Source organism: Peromyscus californicus, unplaced genomic scaffold (assembly GCF_007827085.1).
Source record: "Peromyscus californicus insignis strain IS unplaced genomic scaffold, ASM782708v3 Scaffold_4__1_contigs__length_199733344, whole genome shotgun sequence".
Taxonomy (NCBI): Eukaryota; Metazoa; Chordata; class Mammalia; order Rodentia; family Cricetidae; genus Peromyscus; species Peromyscus californicus.
The window spans coordinates 19900920-19917331 of record NW_026294562.1 but is presented as its reverse complement, the minus strand read 5'-3'; the positions used below and the strand labels follow the sequence as shown (position 1 = coordinate 19917331).

General features: G+C 51.0%; 1 protein-coding gene across 2 annotated transcripts in view; it reads right to left on the bottom strand.

The window, feature by feature from the left end:
• Crtac1 (cartilage acidic protein 1) overlaps positions 1 to 14406 on the bottom strand; it is a 145643-nt gene extending 131237 nt beyond the window's left edge. Inside the window, exon 1 of one of the 2 annotated variants that reach the window (XM_052761091.1) lies at positions 14262 to 14406. In XM_052761091.1, coding sequence (XP_052617051.1) covers positions 14262 to 14285 — 24 coding nt within the window. In that variant the 5' untranslated portion in view covers positions 14286 to 14406. The remainder of the gene's footprint in view (positions 1 to 14261) is intronic. The other variant, XM_052761090.1, reaches the window with a different exon arrangement.
• Positions 14407 to 16412: the final 2006 nt, after the last annotated feature.

The following is a 16412-nucleotide window of genomic DNA, read 5'->3' as shown; positions in this document are numbered from 1 at the left end:
GGAAAAGAAAAAACCTGATTCAAAGTGGGCAAGGGACCTGGACAGACATTTCTCCAGAGATGTGCAGATGGCCCACAAGAGCATGAAACTCCACTAATTATACAGCAAATGCTGATCAAAACCACAATGACATATTTCACTCCCACTGAGATAACTACAACAACAACAGTAAAAATCCAGAAAATAACCGGCGCTGGTGACGATATGGAGGGCCTGGGGTCCCGTGCATTGCTGGTGGTTGGGGAATGGTATAGCTGTGCCAGAAGACAGTATAGTGGTCCCTCAAACACCTCATGATAGAATTACTGTGTGGTCTAGAAACTCCACTTCTGAATGTGTACCCCCAAACTGAGAGAAGAAACAAACTTTTAAAAACTTGCTTGCATTTCTTTTACTCTGCGGTATCTTTTTCTTCGGCGTAGCCCCTCTCCTGACTTAGTAACCACGTGCTCCTTTTCTGTGAGAAGTGTCTCAGGGTGGCAGGGGAGCTCATGTGCGGGCTGATGAACTCTGAAGGTTTATGGGCCACCTTGGGTGTTTTGTTCACCCAGATATATTGAATGACTACAGAATCTACATCTAAACTCTCAAGTTCGGCATTTTTAAGCATGTGCAGCAAACTCAGGACTCTTTTTTGGGCCATCAGCCTTGTCCACAGCCACGGTGTGGCCGGGACACCACTGACCTCACCACTAAAAACTTGGGATGGCCCTCATTGTTTGTTCAAAGTGTTGTCTTTCAGACACTTGATGACTTTTGGGATATGCACACCCCTGATGGTCTGGGCAGTTTGCTAGGTGTTCCTAAACGAAACACAAAGATGTGGACCTGTTGACATGTATGACTTTGTGGAATTTCTGCATCAAGAGAGTAATGAACTCCTTTCACAGGTCACCTGAGGCTGCTTAACTGAAGAGTAAGAGCAAGGGTTCTTACTGGGAGAATTCAGGAGAAATAGATACCTGCACATCTAGGTACGGAGCAGCAGTAGTAATCACAATGGTCCAAAGATGAAAGCCACCCAAGTGTCCTTGAATATATAAAGAAAGCATGGCATACACAAACAACAGGATGTCATTCAGCCTTGACGAGAAAGGCAGTTCTGGCCCATGCTACAGTATGGACAAATCCTGAAGACGTTTTAGCAGGTAAAGTAAGGTACTCCTAGGAAGACAAATGCTGTGTGACTCTATTTGTCAGAGGCAGTAGGAGTAGCCGGACGCATGTGGACAGAAGATAGAATGTGGTTCTAGAAGCCATGGAGATTCATGGAGAAGCAGTGGGGAACCAGTGCTTGATGACTTTCAGAATGGGAAGATGAAAGAGTTCTGTAGATGGATGCTGTGTGGCGGCACAACACTGTGAGTGGGCTTTGCACTACCCAACTGGACTTTTGGTTATGATCAACTGGTAAATTTTATGTCCTGGATATTTTACCACAATTTAAAAAGTGAAGATGCATGAATCTTATCTCAAGACTGACTCCATTGGCCTAGGATGGAACCTGGGCACAAGAGTTTTCAAAGTTACCATCTGATTTCAGTATGTTGTGAAATTGGAGAAACACTGCTCCATACTAGTGCTTCATTGCTCTCAGTCTTTAATGTGTCCATGAATCACCTGGTGATCTTGTTAAAATGCAGATTCTGGTTCAATAACTCTGCCATAGCACCCAAGATTCTGTATTTCTAACAGGCTCCCAAGCGGCATCCATGATGCCGGTCTATAAACTACACATTGAATAGAAAGGTTCTATGCCGCAGCTCCCAGAGTCATGAAACCAAGCAATATACTCCACTGAAGGTCTGGGCTTGATTCAAGAACCTTCTCCTTTGCCTCTAGATCTGAGGAATAAAATCAACCACAGGGCGATGCAATCCCCAGGACGACCCAGACTCAGTTCATCTTTACATACTCAGAGCATCAGCTGTCTTCACTCACGGTAAAATCACACAACTGGTGGGAAGCAAGAAGGATCTAACTCTGCTTTCTGCAGAGGTAAGGAGAAGGGGAGGGGTCAGGTCCAGGAGATGCGAGTCAGGTCAAGAAGACAAGACGTAGATGTCATTGAAGGGCAGAACCCAGAGAAAATGGGTGTAGGGAAGGTAGAAACACATGCCAATGAGTCCCCATCACAGGAGGTGTGCTATTAATATTATTAACTGAAGGAAAGGAGGAAGGGATATGTCCAAGTGGTAATATGAATCAGCAGAAACAGCTTGCAGCTTGTCACGGGTGTCTAAAAGCTGTTCTTTCTCTAAAGCAATGCTTCTCAAACTGCACTGTGCTTGACAGTCACCAGAGTCTACGCTGGTACAGGCTCTGATTCAGGGGGTCTGCATGTAGGCCACTGGCCTACAGACTCCACCTGAAGCCACGGGGCTCCCAGCCAGCGATGCCGAGCTCCTGCTGCCCAGTGGAATCACCCAGCCTCTGACCCTGTGCCGAGACACGTGCTGCTGGGCGTGATTTCGCTGGTCAAGGGTCATGTCTGGATGCTGTGCCTTTTTAGGACCTGTCCAGCTGATGCTGACGGCTAGTCTGGGATGAGAAACACGCCCCAGACTCACGGTCCCCCGATGAGAGTGTTAACTGCGATCTGATTTGAAGTGAAAAATGTCTCTCCTCCTGGAATTCATCATTGACTTGTTGAAGTATATGAAGAAAATCCATTTAGCTGAAGAGTGTCAATGTAGGCCAAAGATAGGAAGTTTGGGGGAGAAAGCAGAGCAGGCTGATACTGCCTGAGGCAGAAGGGTGGGGGTGGCCAGAGTGACCTCACATTTGATATGACTTGCTCAGGAGGCTCCTGTCACACTACTGGGAACATCTGAATCTTTGGGGGAAATGTAAAAAAGGGAAAAATAGAATGGGAAGTGGGTTAAGAAGGGTGTTTTTGTTTTCTTGTGTGCTTGGGTATCAGTCATGTGCTAGGCATTGTTACAGTACTGTGTCTGGTACTCACTAGTCGGAGCAGTACTCAAATGGCTCACAGGGTAATACAGAGCATGTTCTATACACAGTACTAGTACTCTAGTACACAGTAAACAGTATATCTGCTAGAGATGTATGGGTTCCACGAACTAAAGATGAACAAAACTCAGTCCTTTCCCTCATTGAGCTTGGCAAACAGGCAGTGAATGAAGTATGACATCCTGTGTCAAGGCCATCTAAGGCTCTCCAGGGACAGATCAGCTCAGAGGAGGAGGAGGAGAACTCAAAGGAAGAGCAATCTCTGGCAGAGGGGCACTGGGCCAGAGTGCATGGTGTCTCAGCAAGGAGTGAGGAGTTCTGTAGGATGGTTGTGGGATAAAGACAAGAAATTTCTCAATGAGGACCATAAGGATGGCTGGACTTGTGTTTCAGGCTCTGGGAAGAACAGCATCACCATAATAACTTCTTTAAAATGCTCTATAAGCGAACTTTTCAACAATCCTCAGCAAGATGGAGAGAGGGAGCCAAAGCTTGCAGTCAGCGACCTGGATCTGGACCCGAAGCCCAGCACTAGACCTTGGCGTGTTCTTCCAAGTTGCTGACCTTGGATGTCCTTGTTTTTAATGTGGGTCACCCGACTCACGGTTAAGTGAGCCTCAGGGAAGGTCTGGCAGGGGGCCAGGTGGAAAGCAGCTAGGAGGCCCATAGCAAAGGTGGAGGGTCTTCAGATACTGACTCTCGGTCACATGCAGAAAAATCAGTTTTCTCAGTTTTCTGTGGCCTCGGGACTTTCCTGAATTGGGTCTGAAAACTGGTATCCAAGCAACCTGGTTTCTCTGCCGTGGGGTCAGGCAGCTGTGGGAGAGGCTTCCAAGGGCAATTTCCAGGGCGCACAGTTCTTCTGCAATTATCCAAAGTGCAAGGACACACCCCACGCTCTCACAAAAGCGAGAGGCCCAAATGGTGGAAACAGGCCGAGAAAGCAGACCCTTTCAGACACTTGCCAGACAGCTGAGATGAGAGAGAGGGGGACATGGTAGCTGCAGGAACATTCTGCCCCTCACAGACTGGCCCATCAGATCCTCAGAGACCCACAAAAGAGCTTCTGGAATGAAAGTGCCATTGGAGAAGAGCTGACGGAGCAGCCTAGCAGCACTTCCTGTAGACCCAAAATGAACCTGGCCTTGAGTGAGGCACAGAGGTTCCGAGGAGACAGCCATTCACCATTTGCTGTATGGGGTGAGGGGTGCCTCGGAAGAGGGACCACAGAGAGACCAGAGTGATTCCCCCTGGGAGCTGGGAGTGCTTCCGAGGGGGAGACTGCTGTGGCTGGACTGCAGAGGATGTAAAAAGTGAACTGAACAAAGAAAGAGAGGCTGAGCAGGAGGAAAGGACACGCAGTGCAGGAAGCAGACATCTGCAAAGGTCAAGGGGACCCAGCTGTCACCCTGCCCTGCCCTGGGCTGCCTGGATCACAATGTGGGAAGCAGTGCTCACTCCCCACTCCTGGATCTTGTCTGGAGGATCTGCCATTAGAGAGGCGCTCCTCAACTGGGATGTCAATGTCTAGAAACATTTGGGGTGGTAAAACCAGGGAAGCAGTTGCTAATGGCATCCTGTGGACACAGGTCAGAGATGCTGCTGAATGTCCTTCAGAGCACAGGACAGTCCCCAGAACAGAAGCATCTCGTCCTAAGTGTCAATTGTGACGACAGTGAGAGAGCCCACACTAGAACAGTGCCCCATCCCCCATCAAACCGGACTGTTTGAAAGACTCTGCCTGGGGAATTCTCTGGATCTGGTCCCTGTGGGGGCAACTTGCCCTATACTGATCTTGACCAAGCAAGCTAGCCTGCGCTACCCAAAGGGACCCGCACTGGGCAGGAGCAGGGCACCAGCAAGGCAACACCCACCAATCAGCTGCATAGGTGACAACGGTGGCATTTCATTCTGTCTGCTGAAGTTCTATCTCCAGCTTCCACTGGTCCCCAGCTAGGTAGGGAAGTCAGGTGTTATTCACTGAATCTCTTCAAAATCAGCACCATTGTCATTCAGGTTGCAATTCTGGTATATCCTGGCTGCTCTTATGGCTTCATTCTGCATGATCCCTAGGTCATGGGTCAAGTCTCCTTGGGATCCCTCAGTGCTCCCAGCATCTCCATCCTGGCTGATGGGCATTTCTCCCCTTCATCCTCCATTCCTGCTGACTCCTCTTACCCACTCCCCTGCTTCCCTCTCTACCTCAGAGCTTGGAGTGGACTCTTCCTGTGCCAAAGCAAACCGAGGGGCACAAAGCTGCAATTTCAGGGAGCAAAAGTGGACAGTAATAATGATGGCATTATGTACCTCTGGCTATGTGGTGCTACTGTCCTGCACGTGGGTGACTCATTTAATCCTCACTGGAAGCCTGGGAGGTAGTGTCCCCATTTTACAGTTACAGAAGCTTGAGCCCAGAGGAGTTGAGTAACTTCCCCAGGGTTATATATTACTACACAATGGACCCACGATTTGTGTTTAAGCAAACTAGCTCCAGGATCAATATTCCTAGACACCACACTACACGGTTTCCTTCACTCCACCAAGCTTGTCTTAAATCAAGTAAGACAGGGATAGAAGGCAAGGAGAGAGACATGGTGAGCTAGCTACAGAACAGGGTGGGGACTGTGTCCTAGGCTGGGGAGACAGCACGTGCACGGTGGAGGTTCAGGTTTCTGTAGCAGAATGGGGCTCTGCATGGTAGGGCAGAGCATGTGGAGGAAGGATGCTGGGAAGCAGGCCTATAGAGACTAGAGGACTTATGGGGACCAGGTCCGGAGGATGAAAGGGGTGACAAGGTGGACAGCATGGTAAAAAGAAAACAGTAGGGCTGGAGGTGTGGCTCAGTGGAGAGTGCTTGACTGGGATGTACCACACCCTGGCTCTTATTCCTACCACTGGAAGAAAAAAAATAAGGCAAGAAATTATAACATTAAAGTATGCAGGAGATCAAGAGAGGGCTAGACGCATAGAATAACTAAGAGGGGAATACCAGGGCTACCATTTGCTTCATTCATTCATTCATTCATTCATTCATTCATTCATTCATTCATTCAGGATTGTTTATGGCATGCTTTTATGCCAGGCTCTGTGCTGGTGGTCACCAGGAAAAGGCTGAGAACAAGAGAAAACCCTTGTGGCATGGAGTATACATTTTAATACCTTAGTTCTGTTTCTCCACTCAGCTTGCATGCACACATGCACGCATGCACACACTCCACCCAAGAGGCATAAATCCTATGCATCTTTCCTCCCATTGTGGACCTAGGGATGGAACTCAAGGCCTTGTGCAGGCTAGGCAAACACTCTGTCACTGAACTACATTCCCTGTGGCCCTGCCCTATGCATTGTCCCCAGCATCAGGAAAATACATTGCTTCCCCCTCCCCATGAAGAAAAAGCTCTACACTGATACAGAACAAGAGAAGAAAGTTGGGTCTTTTCCAGAAAACAGGCAAAAGAAAACCTAAGAGACCCAGGCCAGGAAGTGTTGCAGAGAGCACTCTGTTAATGAGATGGTGTTTGTGAAAGAGATGCATGGAGACTGCTGGTCTTAAACCCAAGGCAAGGCGGGACCCTATTAAATATTGCCAGTGGCTCAGCCTTCCTGGACTGTAAAATGGGAAGACAGGCTTTTAGACTGTGGTGAGAGTGGACTGATACGAATACATGTTAACTTCTAAGCACAGCACGCGGCATGGCAAACGCCCACACAGGGTAGGTAATGCTAACAGTAATCACACTATTACTGCTAGTAATAGATGCTTGCTGCCTGAACAAATGCATCTCAGGAGAAGGGGCCAGGCACGCAGGTGCCCCTTCCAGGAGCAGCTGTCAAATGTTGAGTGGAATGCTCTGGACTGTAAGACTTTGAGGAATAGGTTTGCCTCTGTTACTAATTTATCTAGGGACCCCAGAGGAGTTCTTTGGCTCCTTAAACACTGCTTTCCAAACGCAGAAGCCCTCAATACACTTAGATACACACACTCATTCTTCAAACATGTAGAAGAAACCTACCTACCAGGTCAGAAATGACAAGTCAGGCATAGTCCCTGGACTCAGGAGCTAGGTTTGCACACAATCTCGTGGGCTAAGTTCAGAGCAGCAACAGGTACAAAGACTAGAGGAGCCGGTGGGAGAGAGGAGTTAACTAGTGAGGTGGGTGGGGAGGTTAGACAAAAGAGGGTCTCTGCAGCAGGTGGATTGAGATTCCAGGTGGCAGAGGCCTATGGATCAGAAGCATGCATGTGAGACAGATCCATGCATGCTGCAAATGCAATTGCTGCTTCCAGAATGCAGAGTCTGGACACAGAGTGGACAGAGATGGGAAGGGAGGAGTGGAGAATATAGCATTGTGTGGAGGCTGCAGCTGGGGTCTGCCAGCGCCTTCAATGCCAACAGAAGGAGCCTGGAGTCACACCGTGGGCAGGTTTTGAAAGCCAAGACATGATCAGACTTGCATTTTTCAAAAGGGCATTTAGCTTTGGGGCAGCCATGTGCAGGATGTTGACTATGTTTCTGAGCAGTGTCCCTGAGGAGATGTAAACAGCCTGGGGTGGGGGTGGGCCAGGCCACTGGATGACCTCCAAAGTTCTTTCCAGACCTAAGAGTCTATGGGTCAGTTTTTTTTCCCCCTGAAATCATTTAAAATGCATTAGTGGACCTTGCTATTTAAGAGCCTCCTCTCGGGAATGGTTGTGTGAAACAATGATTCATTCCTTGGTTTGTCTTCAGTGCAAATCCAAATTTTCATCTGTTCCATGGGCCTAAAGCAGACTAAGGCTGCTTGAAGGGGTCATCACTGAAGCTACTTGGGGTGGGGGAGAGGAGATTAGTGAGAAACAGTTGTGGATGGTAACAAGGAAAGGAAACAGCCTAGCTCTAGGCTCACAGCTGACCAACGTCCTACTGTGTGGACCTCGCACAGGATTCATGAAGCCTGCTCATCCACAGGGGCCTGGAGGTATACACAGTCCTGATACCAAATGCTAGTTTTAAGAAGGAGCTAGAAGGGAAGCAGGCTTCATTGACTGGGGCCAGTTTGGAGATCCACCGTAAGGCCGGAGGCCACCTCTGCCTCAGAATGGCCACCTCTATCCCCTTTTACATTTTTTTCCCTAAGCCCCTGCTGAGTTCATCGACCCATCAGGTGCTGTCCTCGGTGCTGAATCTGTACCCGAGAGCAAATGATGCTGCGTCTCCCCCACACCACTGGCAGGGCAGCATCTCCGTGGGGACTCGGGTCTCCACCTTTGCAAAAGCCTCTTGGGATGAGAGGTGCAGGGCTGTGAAGTGTAACAGAAACTTCTCGGAGAGGGCAGGGTGAAAACTGAGCTCACTTCAAAGAGAAGGGGCCTATCAACTGGAGAAAGAGCTGTGACCCAGCCTAGGTGACCCATTTCCTGAGAGCTGGGGCTCAGGGCCCCCAGTGTGTCCAGGCAGGGGTCTAAGTAGCAAAGCCTCACTCTCCAATGCAGGTAGGCAGAGATGTAACATTAGTTCTCTGAGGAAGCCTTAAGTGACTTCCTTCTCCAATCCTGACACAAGGAGCGAACCACTATCCAGCCTTATGCAGAGAACATCAAGTGGAGCTGTTACTGCCTATCCTACAAGAGCTCTGCAGCTGAGCTACAAGGGAAAATCCAGGCACCCAGGCCGGTGCCTCTCCTGAGAGCTTCAGTGAGATTTTCTGGACAAGGTGGCTCATTTAAGACAGACATGAGACAGAGGAAGCCAGGAGGCTCAGGCCAGAATCCCCACTGAAGTAGCTGCTCTAGCCAGAAGGAAACTGGCGTAAGTAAGGAAAAAGGTCCCTGGGATCCCTCCTCTGGTCACCAGGACAGTCCCTTAGCTCAGCAGTGATTCCATGACCTTGTCAGTGCACTTGTACCGTGCAAACAAAGATAAGAGTAACCGGAAACATCAGCAAGGGTCATTTTACACTCTCTGCGCTCTCCATTCTTCTGTGGCTAATTAAAGCAATATGTCAAAACGTCCCTTGGAAGAGATCTTTAAGAATATGTCTGTTAAGTAAACAAGGTTTTACTAATTAATGCCCCGCCTTCCCACCCCTCCCTGAACTTCCTGTAGAACTTGCTCCCCCTGCCCTGCCCCCAAGCAGAAAGGGTGGTAGGGGAGTCACAGTCTCCCCTGTCCCAGGGAATGGGGACAAATCCAGTCACCTGTCATTTGTGGAGCTATCAGTTTCTCCTCCGGATGTTGATCAGATTTCCTGGGCTGGAACCAACTCACAGGGCCAGGAGACTGGAATTTTTCCAAGAAGTAAGCGTTTTGCTTCACACAAAGTCTACACGATCTCTTTCAAGGAAAAATTTTAGCCCTTTCTTTTCGTTTTTCTTTTTTAGGTGCTAACATTTTTGAAGGGCAAATCTTTGGACTTTCGTCTAAAGATAAGGGTTCCGATCCTTATCTTTTGTTAAGACCACCCCCTACCACAGGCACACACAAAGCGGGCATGGGGCTCTGGGAGTGATTGGTTCAATATTATACTGTGAATCAGCATCACAGAAACAGAACTTTCCAAAACCCCAAATTTATAATAATAGCTGTATTAATAATAGTCTCCTTGTAGTTTTCTAAGTGTTTTCACAGCTCAAAATTTATTCTTCACAACATCTTTGGGGGGAGTTTGGGTAAATCAGACTCAAAGGAGCAGATTTGAGTTCCAGACTAGCTCTGCCATCCACTTGCTGTAGGACTCTGCCTGGCTATCTCTCCACTCTGGATCTCAGTGTTCTCAGCTACGACAGGACTGGGTCAGAACATTTCCAAAATCTCTGCCGCCTGTAATGTGCTGCTGTGCTCCCATCTTGGTACCATTGACATTTGGAGCCAGATAGTCAGTAGTTTGGAGTCTTCCCCGTGCACTCAAGGGTGTTTAGTAGCATCCTGGCCTCTCTCCCACTAGATGATGCTTGTAGCACCCTTTACTCCAATTGTGGCAATATACACATTATCTCTAGACACTGCCCAAAGTCTGGGTGGTGTGGGTTAAGTAGCCTCTCCAGTCACTGCCTAGGGGCTTCAGTGAGGTCAAGAAAATGGGTAGCTTGAGTAGCTTGGTGGAGTAAAGGTCTTTCTATCCCGTCCTTTTCTCTAAGCCCTTCACACCTTTTTGTACATGTTTCAAACCCAATCTCACAGTCCTCTGCTACTTCTTATTTCTTAAACGCCCTAAGTGGTCCAGAGTGTGTTCGGTGTGATAATGAACCAATTGATTTCATACTTTCTCCTAAGGAGAGTTCATAGGTTTATGTCCCCTAAGCAACCAGCCAGACTCTTCAGAAATCCAGAGCCGAGTCCAGGCTGGCCTGAAAGCCTATCTGCAGCCTGCAGGAGGCTCGGGGAGCATGGATTTGTCAGCACTCCTAAATCACTGGGCTCTGAGGAAGGCTTCTCCCAGCAGAAAGATCCTTCCTCAGGAATCAATAGCTCAGGCCTTCCATCACATTCAGAATTATCCTGGGACCTGTAAAATGTCTTTTCCCCAAGCATGGCAGAACCCCAAAGTGAAAATCCAGCTGTGGGTCAGAGAAGAAGGCAAGGGGGAATGCCTGCCAGTCAGACTTTGTCCATCAGTCTCTCTGTCACCATGACCAGAAGATGATGTGCAAGCTCGACACTAGGCCTTAGCTGTAGGGGAAAAAGATCCCATGCAGTTCCCAGTGATCCGGCACTAACAGTCCCTTCCGAATGACTAGCTGTCTACATCACATCTAAGGAGATGAATCCCAAAGACCATCTCCCTACCTCTGCTCACCTACCCTCTCATGGGAAGATCTTCTACTCTTCCAATACTGAATATAGTTACACTCCCCCAACCTTATCTAGAACCAGACCAGGACTGAGAATGTGCGAGACATTTCCCCGGTTAATTCAAGGTGGCTGACGAGGATCTCAAATACAGTTCTTGGAATCCCACTTAAGGAAAGGGGCTGTGACTCTCTGGTGGCCTATCCTCACCTCCCTCTTTTATAGATAGACTCATCTTGTCTGTGAGTCCAGAGAGATGAACAATCTTAAGCATTTTTTCCTTGACGACAAACATCCGCTGGGTGAATCTGAGGGGAAGGGAGGATTCTGCTTCTCAGAATTCTGGATTGACAGCAGGATTCTTCATGAAGAAAGGCCGCCAAGTCTGCCAAGGCTCCACGAAGAACCCCATGAAGTTGCTACAGTATGTAAAGAAACTGAGGGGTAGCAGAAAACAGAGGGTTGGCCATGGGCCTGCCAGACCCGCAAAACAGAAGGGCCCCAGGAATGAGAGCATCGTCTCGGTGCCCCAGATGCTAGAAGAGGAGGGATCTACTGAGACTAGAGCCTCCAGTACTGTGACCTTGAGCTGGGAGCAGCAAGGATGGAGGGCATTGGGAAACACTCTTTGGAAATTCTCTAGTTCACCCGGGGGCTGAGTTTGAGAGGTCCCACCAGCAGAGGTTTGACTGCAGGACAGAGCGACCCTGTTCCAGCATATTTTAGAGGGTGGCTGAGCCTGGGCTTAGGTTCTAAGACTATCTTGTGATAGCTTGAGCATTTCTAATTCCATTACATGGAGTTGCATATCTTTTGCCTAAAGACCACTTAGAACAGTAAGACAGGACAATAGGGGAAGGCGAAAGGAAAACTTGGAATTTCTCTGAGCTGAGCATGCTCATTATGAGAACTTTATCTTCTCTTGCCTCCGTGCAAAGAAAATTTCCCTAAATTTACTAAAGCTATTAGTATACCCAAGTCTGGTCTGTCAGTAATTACCAATGCCTACTGTGTAGAGAACATATGTCCATTTTCACAGCACAGAAGAAGCAGGTCACTGGAGTGGAGAAAGCTCCAAACAGGGAACTAGGAGTTGTGGGGTTTGGCCCCATGTCTTCCACCAAACAGCCATATGACCTTGGGCAAGACACTTGCTTTACTTCAGCTGTATCATCTGTAAATACACTGTATATGGGAATGTTGGGGTTGGGTGAGGTGGACTAGATGCCCCCCCAAGGCTCCTTTTTTCTAGTCTTGATATTCTTGGTTTCCCAGAATTCAAAAAATACACCAATACCAAACAGTAAACAATGGTCTCAGAGAGCAGGTGGAGCTATGTACCAGTTCTGTCTCCCACCCCACTGCCTCTGGGGTCACAGGACGAGCCGAAGTCCACAAAACACGTGGTGGGAGGGCCCCAATCACAGCAGTCCTCAGCCACAATGGGTTGGGGATTGTGGCCTGAGCTTGCTTAAAACATTAACTATGGCCAGTGAAGGGTAAGAAGCGAGAAAGTCACTAGTCCTGAGCTAGGTGCTTTTGGCGCCCCCTACTGGATACAAAGGAGCCTGTTGCACCTTCAAGCGTCCATTGACTTCACAGGCTGCAAGGAAGCTTGAGGACCAACCCAGGTGATCACAAGCTGTTTAACACAACTACTTCCTAGTTGGTGGTCTATTCTCTCTATAAGAGTCTGTGTTTCACTCCCCAGTATTACACAAGCCATTGGTCTACTCATTCACACTGGCTCCACTCTGTAACCACAGGCTACCTTAGCCTAACATTCTGGTGCCAAAGAATAAATATCGGGGTTCAGGACGCCAGGTGCAGCCCAGATGGAGAAAGGAAGAAAGAGCAACAAGCAGGTATTTCACCGCACAAACCCCTAGCAGAAAGAAGGTCTTGGGAAATGCAGCAGAGAAATGTTGACTTCAGGCAAACAGAACGGCGCTGGGGGGTTGGGCATGGATTGGTAACCCCCATATAAGATCATTAGGCTAAGGCAGATGTTCAAGGAGTTGAACACATCCCCATGGGGTATGGTGAAAGATCCAGGCCCAACCCATTGGCTAAAGAGCTGATAACCACCTCAGTCTTCTCCAGAGTCCATCAGCATCAACTGGAAACTAGACATCCTAATCTTGACCCTCTAGGCCAGCCAGCACCAAGAACTAAACTCCCTTCATTGCCTACTAAATTGGCTTAGAACTTGCCTCCAGAAGGGTTTTTTTTTTTTTTAACCAAGACAGAAAGAGAGAAAAACTGCTTCCTTGAAGACCATATCGGGACAACTGCCACATTTCCACTTTTCATCCTCCACTTCTCCGTCTCTGCACCCGAGAATGAGAGGAACCATTCAAGTCTCTGGGTTTGCTTTAATTCAATGGGAGTATTTCCCGTCCCAAGTTATCATGGTTTCAAATCTCCTCTGATAGCTTTTTCCCCGGGAGTTCTTCCCATGCTCAAGACAGCACCACAGAGCTGTCCCCTACTCTGGGAATCTTGCTTTCTTTTCCACCTGGCCTCACTTGCCAAGTCCTGCACCTATCCCAGAAGGTACCTCAGGTGCAACTCGTGAATGCTTGCCGGGGAACTGAAGCTCCTTCTGGGAGGCACAGAAGCCACTATAGTATACATTAGTCATTCGAGGAGGAAACCTACACCCACACCCCTAGGGAGACTCTCATCCCGACTGGGATGACTTTGGATTCTTTAGTTGGTTTCTGTAGAAGCGGGACTAACCAGGGCTCTCAACTACTGTACTGCAAAAGAAGCACGCTGCATTGCTGGGCATGCCCCCAAGCCTGCCTGTCGCCCCACCAAAACGTCTATGTGCTTCCATGAGATCAAGGGGGACCCCATGGTTCCCCTAGAACGCCGGAAAAGAGCTTGCCAGAAACAGCCCTAGACAGAAAGCCAGACCACACCTCGGTCCAGCAAAAGGAGGCTGGCAGCTCCGTGCACCGGGCTGGCTCCGGGAGCACTCTGCCACTCAGTGCTGTGCAGGGGAAGCAGCTCGGTTTCCCCCGGAGAAGAGCTATGCCCCCGGGGGATCTTTCCCAACCTGGAAGCGTTGGCAGTCAGCCCAGGCCAGTAGCTTCGTTGGCCCCAAGCTGAGCTTGCCAGGCTGGGTGACTCCCCCTGTAGCCCCTGCTTCACCTGCTCCACCCCCTCCTAGCCCCACTGCCCTCTTCTCAAACCGCTGACCTCCATCCACTGTGCCCCTAACACGTTCTCTGCCAACTGCGGGCTGTCACCCCCACCCCTCGGCTCCCATCACTTCTACCACCTCCAGCCCAGCTCCCGCCTTGCCCCCAGCCGGCGGGGGAGGATCTGCGCGCCAATCGAGTCCAGCGCCTCTTGGCAAGTTGGGAGCAGTGCTGCCGCCTTCGCGGTCCCGGTCTTCCCAGGTCCCCGGCTGCATCCCCCCACCACCCCTCGGGGCGTACGGGGAGGGGCGTTGGGCTGGAGAAACTTTCTCTACCGGAAGGGGTGGGGGCTCCGGGAGCGGATACTCACGCCCGGGTCAGCGCTCTGAGCCATCCTCGGGCTCTCTCAGCCCCACCGCCTGGGGGCGTCGGAGAGCGGGCGCTCGCTGTCGCCTCTGCCGCCGGCGCCGCCGCCTTGCAGCGCCCAGCCCTGGTCCCGGGCTGGCCTCGAGCCTCCCGCCCCGACGCCGCGCGCTCGCTTTATACAACTCCACTCGAGCGCGCCCGGGCTTATGTAAAGGCAGGCGGAGGCCCGCAGCCAATGGCGCGGCAGCTGGAGCCCGGGCCCAAGCTTGGGGGGCGCACGCGCGGCCAATCACGGCCCGGGGAGCCGGGGGAGCCGGGTGGGGGAAGGGGCGCCTCCCCACGCTGATTTAGGAGCCGGGATTGCGGTGGCAGCAGCCGGCAGCCAGGCTGGCCCGGCGCGGCGGGCACTGGGGTGGGCGGCGGCGCGGGCGGCGGCGAGGGCGGGTGCCCCCCGTGCTCTGCCGCGCCCCGCCGCCGCGCCGCGTAACCTTCAGGAGGCAGCGGGGCCTGGCGAGTGGGGAGAGGGCGCCTTGGAGGGGCGCTGGGGACCGGGGCGGGCGGGAAGCAGATGTCCCTAGGGAGGGAGCGCGGGGAAGGTAGTGCAAATGGGGGAGGGGAGGCCGGCGAGCCCCAGGACCCCGCAGCCACCCTGCGCGCAGGGCGGGAGTGGCGGCGGCGCTGCCTTCTCTCTGCCTCCCAGATAGCGATCTGGCGTCTCGGGGGCCCGGCCGGAGCGGCCACGCGAGCCACGCCGATAGCGAGATTTCTCGCTGCGGAGCGAGCTCCGAGTCGATCTTTATCTAGTCTAGGGACGTGTCCGAGCGCCTCCCGGGGACTGCTCAATATGGGGAGCAGAGCTTCACCACGGTCCCAGCGGGTGGGGAGCAGGCGAGGGCGGCTCGGCGGTCAGGCGCGGCGGCCCAGGCGACTGCGGGCAGCGTCTGCTCCCCAACATCCGCACCCCGCACGGGCAGAGCCCCCACCCCACCTAGCCCTCGTTCCAGCAGCACCCACCAGGGCTGAACCTGGCCCACCTGCTTTGCCCACACGAACTGCTACGGCTTGCTCTCTCTCCATTGCCACCAGCTGGCTCAGTTGGGTGCGATGCTTTGGTCTCTCTGGCCCAAGGGTAGTGGTGGGAGGGCGACCAAGATGGAGAAGAGTGTCTTGGTCAGCAGCACCTCAGATTCCGATGTCTGTGGCAGGAAACTGGCTTAGGTCAACAACAATGACAGGTCCCTCCTTTTACATCTATCAAAGAACCAGGCACATAGTAGGTGCTCAGCAAGTATTTAGTGAGTTTTGACCTTCTGTGAGTAAGCCCATGGGTTTCTGAGAGCCAGATACAGGGCTTCTGAAGAGAAGGATCTGGGAATCTACTGTCCGAAGAGCTGGGACTGTTTACCCAGCTCCAAAGGCTTTTGTGACCACTACTACCTAGCCTGGCTTCTGTACTTGACTCTTAAAATGACTCCTATGAGGCCATAGAGGGCCCTGCCAACCAGTTCCTGGCTGGACCCGATTACCCCCAGATCCTGATCAGAGCTCTCAGCCCTGTTTGAAGGTATTTGTGTTCTCCTCTTAAAAGCAGGAGCTGAGCATAGACAAAGCTGGTCTCTTGGGCTGCCAAGGAGCTCAGGTTCTTAACCCTCAGCGGCGGGGAACCTTTGAGAATCTGGCAAAAGTTACTGAAGTCTTTTTCTGGAAAAGTTGGCAAACATTTACACACAAGTGGCTTTCGAGTATAATTTCAGGATCTTTAGGAATCCCAAGTCTTTGGGGGCTCTGCCCATTATCCACCTTTCTCCAGGGTTCTAGGCCAGTGGTTTACAATCACCCGCTAGGGATCAGAGAGTGTTCTGAACCCTGTGAGAATCTGATGGATGTGTGGCTGTGCTTCTCAGAAAGATGTTCTCTCATACACACAAGGGGGTGTGAGAATTGTTAGAACTTAATCCAAGGCTCCACATTAATGCTCTGCATCCGGCAGCAAGGGCACTTCTGTCCCCTGCTCCCTCCATAAGAACAGCAGTAGGTTCTGCACTCTGATGGATCACACCACCCCCCAGGGCTGAGGACATCTGCATCATGTGGCTGTGGTCCTGGCACTCGAGAGACTGTGTCCACACTTGTCCTCTGCACCTTAGTCCCTGCC